Source organism: Tachysurus fulvidraco, chromosome 3 (assembly GCF_022655615.1).
Source record: "Tachysurus fulvidraco isolate hzauxx_2018 chromosome 3, HZAU_PFXX_2.0, whole genome shotgun sequence".
NCBI classification, from domain to species: Eukaryota; Metazoa; Chordata; class Actinopteri; order Siluriformes; family Bagridae; genus Tachysurus; species Tachysurus fulvidraco.
Genome location: NC_062520.1, coordinates 22,303,936 through 22,313,926, shown reverse-complemented (window position 1 = coordinate 22,313,926; position 9,991 = coordinate 22,303,936). Strand labels below are relative to the sequence as shown.

Genomic DNA, 9,991 nt, shown 5'->3' with positions numbered 1-9,991 from the left:
TTTGTGTGTGCCAACTGATGCAGTTTCAGCTCTTCTCCCTTTTAAACCTCTTCTGCTCTGCTCTGATCGCTGCAGTTAGCCCTTAATTAGGGAGATATATATATATATAAGATCTGAGGGATTTGTGAAATTTGCCATTTAAATGTCAACTTAAAACACAGCATTTGTGTGAAGCCTATGGTATACTTCTACTTTGATTTTTATAGTTGCACTTATTCTTACACTTATTAAGTTAATCCTCTACTTTCTATTTCCAAGCAATTCTGCACTCAAGCTGTGTTGATTTGTGGATTTAAAAGCACAGACACTTACGCCTAGTATTCTATGAAGTTCCTCCCAAAGCAAAGGCCTTGTTGGAATTCTAGCCTCGTTAGTAATGTGAGTGACGCCACACAGCCTAAGTGTGATTTGTTATCGAGGGGTAATTATCTATTGTTTACATTGTTACTAGGGACAATAAATTTGTCACTAAGAATCAGGCCAGGAGGTGGGCTTTTTTATGTGGTCAACAATGCTATGTGTTCATGCACCATTCCTCCACTGGGTCCAAGAGCTGGCACACGCTGCGCTGGGTGACATCATTCTTGGCTGGCTGTAAATGTACTCCTTTTTTTACTTAGAGTGGGGGAGAAAAAAAACGAACCTATCTTAAAGAAACTTTCACTGAGGGATACTGAATTCAAGATGATGTATAGGATTTATATGAAAACTGCAGTTCTGGGATTATTTAAACACAGTAAGGCTTGAATGAAACCTGTGTACTATGTGGAAATAGTTTATGTTTTTTAGTTCATTTACACATGATGCCAGTGAATTCTGTTGTATGTTATAGTTCCTATGGAGTTATCCATGTCAGGGTGTAATGTAACGATTCGTCTATATGTTCCTGGGTTTTTGGAGTGCCAGTGCCTTATTCTTGTATAAGTGAACACAGAGCTCTCTTGCTGCATTTAGCTCCTCAGCAGCACCTGTGGCTGGAGGCCAGGCTGTGTGTGAGGCAGTATGTGCCAAGTGAAAGCTGGAATCTACGTTTTGGGAGCAACATCTGTATGAATGGTGGCATTGTCAGGGAATGATGTCATTAGAAAGTGACGATGAGCTCAGACACAGCTGATATGATCAACTGAACGCATACATTTAACTGTATATAAAGAGCAAACTCTAATGGAGGTAAATACTACATATACTATAATATATATACTATAGGATATACACCTCCACTATGACATGCAGAGTAATCTGTGCTGTATGTTGTTTCAGAATGAAAATCTGTAAGAATCCCTCACCGGATTTACAGCACTTACAGTACAGCAATTATAGCTCTTTTTCATTATGACAAGACAAAAGAGGGCTCCTACCTTGGGTTCCTGGTTTTGCAGCTGGCTATACGTTTATTTATTGAGTAGACAGCGGATTGAGATACTACCATGTGTTTGTCTTAGTGTAGCGGTTTGTTGTTTTAGCTGCAACAACACTGTTTTAACGGCATAGGCGTCCACGCTTCACAGCCTGTCATTGTAGTAAACCATCTTAGAACCTACCTCGGCTAAGAACGCTCAGATTCAGATGCAACCCATATATGCACTTTAAATATATATTACACTGTATATATATTCTTTTTGTTTTTACTGTCTTACGGTTGGTGCTCTTGAGATTGATTAGTGAACACAAAATATATGTTAGGTGGTTGCCAGTCTTGCTTCTAATTGTTTTACCTAATTACCAAACCATTTATGACCTGATTCCAAGGCTAGATTGCTCACACAGAGTGAAGTCTAGCTCACTGCCTGTTCAAATCAGTACCAAATCTTACCTCCGCAGTCACAGGCGGTCTACAACATTGCACTTTCACTCATTCTTTGATGTTAGGCATTTTTCACTGACCTGTCATAGCAAAGCTGGCAGATTAAGGTACAATCAGCTTTGTTTTTACAGTAACGCGATCCGCATGATAGTCAACTGAGAGTTTTTTTAAGCCGTAACTTGTAAGTGATATGGATGAACTGTGAAGCCTTGAACTTCTCCAGTTTCATGAACTGCACTATCTACAGTGTAAAGTGATGGATGTTTGTGTCCATAGTAAGAACAGCCCTGATTACAGCTGCTTAGCCCTAGTTCGACTAGGAGGTCTGTGTGTTTATGCTTTTGTTAACTGAGCCTGATTAGGTCTCTCCTGCATTACCCAGCCTGCCACCCTGAGGCACAAGCAGTTTGAGAGAGAAAATGAGAACATTATCCATTCTACTAATATTGAATAAGAGCACTTATTCTAAAAGCATGCACAGTCTTACAAGTGAAAGCAAACATTCAATGTGGTACAGAGTCGAGTTGGATAAGTAAAGTGGATTTTCAATCTGTTTTCCAGTTTGCATTTTGACATTAATTAGCGTCTACATGGGCAGCTGGTATAAATTGCCTAACAGGCCAAAGCCCCTGTGTCTTTCCAAAGATACAAAGGCATCAGTATACAGGTTAATTGTTGGCATCTTACATCCCATTCATATCAGACTATTTTCTGTTAACAAATGTCTTAAGGATAACTCTGGGCCACCAATGATGCTAAGAAAAAACTCATCCTGTCTTAAGAACAAGCAATCCTGAGGGGTTGAGTTCTTTCTAGTACAGAGTGTAGATTCATGCCACCAATCAGGGACAGTCATGTCAGTTGATTACTCTGGATTATTAGATTAGATCTCCATTTGAGCTGATATTTTTCAGCCCATGACACTGACACTGACATATCCGTAACATCTTCAGCTGTTGCCTTAATGCTTAGGAGCAAGGTAGATTATTCTTGTGTAAACTATCATTCCTGTTCCGTCAACACCCAGAATGTCTTAGTTGAGAAAGTAAACAGTCAATCAATGTACTTACTATGCAAAAAGATAGATGATAGAACCATTCAGTGTTTTTTTGGTTTGAATGAAAGTACACAGTTTCAATGAGATGGAGTGATATAGTGACACTGGCTTCCTGTCGAATATCTAATACCTTCCATTTTAGTATTCAGTAATCTGTGGTATATTGTCAGTGCGCTGTTCATTTTACGGTACATCCATATAAGTGACCATGTAGGATCTCAACTACAATAAACTACTAATAAAACTATAGTGTCATGAAGGAAATGATCCTAGGTCAGCATGCTCAGCCTGAACCATTTAATTAATCTATTCTCTGGCCTGGGCTGGGACTAATCCAGCCTCTGGCCTGGGCTGGGGCTGATGCATTGAAAGAAAACAAATCAAATTGGTTTTCTACAATTTCACATGGCACACATGTCAGTAAGGCTGTAGCAATACCAGATTGTGTGCCTCTCCCTCCATAAAAGCCTTCCCATAAGAAATCAGTTAAGTAGGTTCCAGCTCACAGCTGCTGGCAGAGCTTGGCTAAGTGGGGCGGTGTTTAGTGGGGGAGGTCTCATAAAATGAGCTAATGGGTGTGTGGTGGACAGTTTGGACATGCGCACTTGGGTTCATCATAGCTGGGACTGGGAGGGATGGAAAGAGACTCCCCCTGTGTCTGGCATGGAGGTTTGGGGGTGATGAGGAACCAGATGGGTGTCTAATACCCAAGAGCCCAAAGAGAACAGGAAATGGTGCCAGGAAATTCAGGGCTCGGATTTATGCAATAAGCAGTAATGCGTACATAAAGCCTGCTCTGCTCTCCAAAAGGCTGGAATGGTTATATGGCTGTGTTTCAAGCATTAAGACTGTTGACTCTGTATGGTTCAGTGCTTAATACCCTTCTTCTAACAGCAAAAGGAGCTCGGTTTGAACATTACATGAGTATATTACTTTTTTGCTATATATGTATATATATATACATTGCAAGAGAATTGAAGAAAAGAGGAAAGATATGGGAGATGCACAGAAAGTAACAGGTGCTCACAGATAGCAGCACAAACAGTGACTTTGGCAGATATCTGCCAACTACACAGAGAGAGAGAGAGAGAGAGAGAGAGAGAGAGAGAGAGAGAGAGAGAGAGAGAGAGAGAGAGAGAGAGAGAGAGAGAGAGAGAGAGAGAGAGAGAGAGAGAGAGAGAGAGAGAGAGAGAGAGTCTCTACTGCTCTACTTCTACCTAGAGGTTCACTTTTTCCTCTGCCCTCACTTTATTCCTAAAGCAGTGGGTGGAATACTATCTCTCTATTTACACTTTTGTAATGATATGAAGCCATCCCTCCATCCCATGGAACCTGAATCTGTTAGTATTCATCCGAAAGCACTCAATGCAACATCACTCAAGATCTAGGGTCACAATCAAAGTGACAATAAATACCATTAAAGTCCCGTTTTGTACCTGTGAGAGAGACAACCTTGAAAAAAAATGAGGCGTCGGAGATGAATGATGACAGTGGATTTTAAACAATAGTTTAAAATAATAATAATAATAAACCTTCAAAAATGCTTGGAAGGCTTTGTAAGAAAATCAAGATTCTTAAGATGCTACATTAGTAGCGGGATCCATTATAGCAGTGACATTAAATATAAATGTAGAAAATAAATCACAACTTATGCTTTTTGCTGAATGTTCTTAATATATTTTTGGAGTTTTCTGTTAGATTTAGATTTAAGCTTGCATCTATTGATTTGTGAAATATTTACTGATTTAAACTTTGTGTGTGTGCGTGTGCGTGCGTGCGTGCTTGTGCAAATTTGTTGTCATGACTCCTGCTGATCACAACAGACCGAATTGTTAAAATTTTGGCACACTTTATTCACTGCAAAGGAATTTGTAAATAATATACAACCTCTGCTAATACTATACAGTTGGTTGGCACACACTAGACAGACTTACTGCTGTGTCATCAAACTACGCTAAAGGTTAACAGTTAAAATATAGTATACTTCAATGTTTATTTTATAAATTGTCAGACTGAAAAAAAAACAGTACTGTTTAACTTGTTTTTTGTTTGTTTGTTTTTTCGTGAGATAACAAAGAAGTATATGCATTGTTGTACTGTTTTGTTTGAAATGGATTGTTTGCAACCGTTTCTCGAATCCCATGATGACCGTTAGTCAGCTTTCTGAGATTGGATAACTGAGAAATGACGTGTAAAGGATTGTTTTGCTCTAAATGTAAGAATGAGCATCATGAAAGTAAGGGTCAAAGTAGTGAATGTGTCTGGGGAAACAAAAAGTACTCATATGCACATCACGTCTGTTAGTGTAGTAGTAGTAGTAGTAGTAAAGTAAAAGTTAAGTTGAAAATCCATTTATATTCCCAAAGCATATTTAAGTACAGTAACTGTCCACTGTCTAAATCCCTGTGAGACTATAAGATGTAATCTACACCACAATTTGAGGTGAGGGAGACAGGGATAAGAAGAAAGAAGAGCTGGCGATTCACCTGTGTCCCCACAGGCCTCCACCTGTAGCAGGATAATGAGTGTTTAGCCGAGGCTCTGCCATGACAGGGAGAGGCTGGACTGTCATTAGAGGCTCATGCAGCTGCTGCTTCAGGTCTGTGTGATCAGCACAGTCAGCCTGTACTCTTCTAATGTCTGTTTACACCTCATCATCACGCCTGATGAGGCTTCAGCACACACTCCAGCTATGCTGAGCTAGGCTTTTGGCTAACGTCATAGAGGGTTTGTATAGACGTAATGTGCACCGGATATATTTGTCGTTGTCCAGGGAAGTTCAGTATTACCAGGGAAACTTGGAAAAGAAACTTCTTCTGCATCTTTTGGCCTGAGTTTGTTCTTCGGTGAGAACATTTACTTTTTTCTGGGAGCAATGGATGTTGTAGATTTCTTAAAGACATGTGAGCGATTTCTCGTGTTGTTTGTTTGTCATTTTGTGGATTTAACAACCAGGACGACAGGTTTTAGCTGTTTGACTGAGAACTCTTACATTTGGGGTTGGGACTGTTTTCATTCTTTGGATAAAAATGTGAGATTTAAGGATAAATGTGCAAGGGATTCAAAAGTGTTTTCAATGTAGTGTATGTATTTTCTGTGACATTTCTGACTTTATTATGCTACATGCATATCTGTACAGAGCGTGCACTTGCACACTACGTGGCTAGGTCTTTTGTGGCATACACACTTGTACATCTTGAAGAGCGATGCTCTTGGGGGCCTGCATGGAGCTAGAGTGAATGGTGATTGCATTAGCATACTGATAGCACCCACTTTCCCTTTGCCCCAGAAGTGATGGATAGATAGCTCTTCTGTAGAGAAAAAAATAACCGCCACTACTCCCCCACTCTTCCTCCAACTCTTCCTACCTTCTATTCCTTCCTCTGCTGGCTTGCAGCCAAAATGAGAGTAAGTGACTCTTTTGCTGATGCAAGCCTGATGCTTGTCAACCCTGCGGGGCCCCAGTCAGTGGCATTCCAACGCGTGGGAATGGCCAGAACCCTACAGGGTGGCTGGGGGAGATAGAGATAGGTGCACAGCTGCTTTGCTTCGATTGCTATTAGCCTACCACTGATTGATGGGTGGTCCACTCAGTCAGATGTGTTTTAGTGCCCTTTGACCCCAATATGTCTGGCGGGTGGGTGGATGAATGATGGTGTCTTAGTGTTGCTGGTTCTGATATATTCTTCTTGTAGCCATCAGGGGTGGATATAGTGGGCTGCATCTAAACATGCATTAAAGAATATGATGAATTATTTGGCCTGGCTGGTGACATTGAATGTCTTTGTCACCTGGTTTTTATTACTAAGGAAAGTGTGTATGCATGCATTTAAAATATCCTACTGGTCCTTTATGTACATTCTGCTTTCAGTGGAGTTTTATACATGTGCTAAAATGAATATTTTCGAGAAATGATTTTCTTCTTATTTAAAACAACTGTTTAAAATAAATATCAGCTTTGCTTCACCCTGTACTAAGAAAATGACCTTACAGAAACTGCAAACATGAGTTGTGTTTATCAAAGCTCAAAACCTTAGACTCGCCAAGAACAAACATCTCCAGGATATTTGGCTCAGATGTATACAAATCCATGAAACTAGGGATATGACAAACAAAGGGAAGTTAATTCAGTCACGTCAATCAAAATCTCATAGTTGTCTCTTTGGTGACCAAATAAACCAGAATACACAAATGTGAGGCTGAACAACAGAGATAGAATTAAGGTTGAACCATAGTAAAGACCTGCGCTTATCTGTACTGTCTGCTTGAGAATGTTAAGCTAGATCCCCTAATGGACTCATTAGTTTAGTTCATCATTCAGAGGTTAGAGAGTAACCTGCCATCCTTAGTTGCCAGTGGTAGTTTATGTGAGATGGAGAGAATGAGCTTGAGGAGCAGTTAAGGTATGCAAGAGAAGTTGGTGGACTGTGTGGTTTGCTGTGTTTAGTCAGTGGACAGTTTAATTTGTGCAATGTTTGGCAGGAGTGATTTGCAAAAGCGTTCTCATAAAAGCAGTTGTAGGATCCTGAAAGTTTTTTTTTTATTATTGTAATTTGACTTGTGTTGGTAGTGTTACTGATGAAAACCAAGGTTGGTTACAGTGTTGGTGAATTTTTCATTAAGATTTGTCCAGAAACTGCTGTAAAACATTGGGTTTGTGCAGCTGGCAAAGGTAGGTGTGGAACCAGTGATGTGGCTGTCCGTAACAAGATGCAGAGTAATGGAAATAGCTCAGAGGGACTGGGTGGCTCTCTTTGGCCAGTACAGGAATAGTCGAATTCAGTAAAAATGATCAAATTGATCTGGGTTTATTTTGGTAAATAGCAACCATGATTTGTTTAAAAAGCCCTAAAGTGAGTATAAACTTGGATTCATTGCTGTTGATTCTTATTGTCACTAGCGAGGAAATGCTTTTGAACTGTAAAGGCTTGGAAGAGCTTTGCTGTGGGGCTTTACAGGTAAAACTGTAGGGAGTAAGGAAGGTTGTGGTAGGGGGTGAGAAAAACAGAGGGGATGGGAAGAGGAGAGGTTGGATGAATGATGTCGTGTGCTGATGTTGGCCAGCTGGCCATGCTTCTTGGCAAAGCGGAGTGAATGCTCTAGCCACTGGCTCTGACTGACGGCATCTGGAGTGACAACACGTTTCTGTACTTTTATTATTTTATTAATAGCGTACGCTACAGTTTTTTTTCCTAAATATAAAAGCTGTATATTTCTAATGTTCCTATTTCTCTTAGATTCCTCTGTTGCTTTTATTTTTCATCTGTCCTTTAAGTCTGTTTCCTTTTAAAATGACTCCACCTGTGCGGCTCAAATGGAAATACTGTACGTGTTGTAGACTCAACACACTCTAAAAATATGCTTACTTTCCAGTGCTAGTCTAAAATGCTAAACGAATGCGTCCAGACATAAATGCTTTTATTTTTTCAAAACCTTGCCTTCTTTTGCTGTCAGGCAGATCACACTAGTGGCCACATTTTGGCAGCTTATAGCTGGGTTTGTGGGTTTGTTAATAGTCTGGGTGGTTAAAGAGCTGCCCAGAAAAACAGCTCAGGGAGAGAGAGCACAGGCAGGTAAACACACACTAAACACAGGCACTTTGACTGAGTGTTTCAAGGCCAAAAAGTTTTCCGAGTAGGACTTTGCAAAGCATTGAAGTCTACCACACTGCTGGAGCAGAAAAAGAGACAGAAGAAGTTATATACCGTATAAGCTATATGGGCCTGTTATTGGTGGAGCACATAGGAGGACATGAAAGATGAGAGTGATGATAGATAGTGGTAGAGTGTGTTTCTGCACATCTAATAAGCAGTGTGTTTATTGTTATGTGTTTTTATTCACAGCATTTGGCAGATGCACTTTTATATCATTTTACAACTGAGCAGTCGAGGGTTAAGGGCCTTGCGTAGGGGCAGCTTGGTGGTACTGGGATGCAAACTACTGAACTTCTGATCAGTAACCCAAGCCTTAATCACTGAGCTAACACTTCCCCTGATTATGAAGTCTAGAATGGGTGTATGAGTGTAAAAGACTCAAATAAAGACTTACAGCCATATTTGCTTGTGAGTTTTATGCGTATCTAAAAGCAAAGTCAAGTTCTATTTACTCACTGTTATGAATCCTGTTGTTTTAGTCATACTCGTTAAAAAAGACCTAAATGTTTACGTGTTACAGTCAGGCACAGCCTTTCAATGTTCTGAACAAAGGTGCTTTTCATTACGATAAACCTTTCTTCATTGTTTCTGTGTAAACAGAACAGTGCACACTAGATATAACCAAATTAATTTATTTTCTAGCTTGCAAACTACTTAAATGCTTGTTTACTTTTTCTCTTGTTTCTTCTGAAAAGAGACTGAAAGCTGTTCTGGCTCACCATCCAGGGCCTATCTCCAATGGCAACATGAATACAATGGGTCACATGATGGATATGATGTCATCACGGCAAGAGCAGAGCGGCCATCACCATATGCATTCTCACCCTCATCAACACATGCAAGCCCCGCCCCATGGTTACCCACATCACACCCACCACCATGGCCACACCCCGACAGGCCACCACCACCCGCAGAGCCACGGGCACCATAACTCTCACCCAGGCCACCTACACCCTGGTCACGGGCATCAGACGTCTCCACATGCACCAATGCACTCCTCTGCCCCTCAGGTACTTCAACATACTCTATATCATTGGCAGAAGCCTTAGATAGTGTTTTATTAGCATTAGGTCAAACACATGGATTTTTGGGGATTAATTGAGTGTTTCTAAGAGTCTAAGGGCCTTTTTACACCTGGTCACTCCATGTGTTTTCTCTAATCTGATAGCTATCTGATTTGTTAAAACTGTACCATTTACATTATGCCACATAAATGCGTCTTGGCGAATCGGAACCTCATTTCCGTTTCTGGTCCGATGCACGACTCATGAGTGACATACTTCCGTTTGGGAGGAGTATAGTGCTGATGTATGTGGCTTGAACAACCACATGCATTTACACCTGCCCAGTTTCATCTGAAATGCGTCCACCGCCTCCTGAAGTGGTTTGAACGATCGGATTTATATCCGTCTTGAAAACGTTTTGGAGGGCATTTAGACGATCAGACAGCTATCTGATCACAGAAAATGCATGAAG

The 9,991-nt window shown here is 40.6% G+C and overlaps 1 protein-coding gene across 9 annotated transcripts in view; it reads left to right on the top strand.

Annotated features, from left to right (window-relative positions):
• Positions 1-9,991, top strand: part of creb5b (cAMP responsive element binding protein 5b) — a 54,035-nt gene that overhangs the window by 36,122 nt on the left and 7,922 nt on the right. For all 9 annotated transcript variants that reach the window (XR_007140181.1, XR_007140180.1, XR_007140179.1 and 6 more), the window contains exon 8: positions 9,211-9,525. Coding sequence is in view for 5 of the 9 variants with exons in the window: in XM_027149293.2 (XP_027005094.1) it covers positions 9,211-9,525 (315 nt within the window). In the remaining 4 variants the exon portion in view is untranslated. The remainder of the gene's footprint in view (positions 1-9,210; positions 9,526-9,991) is intronic.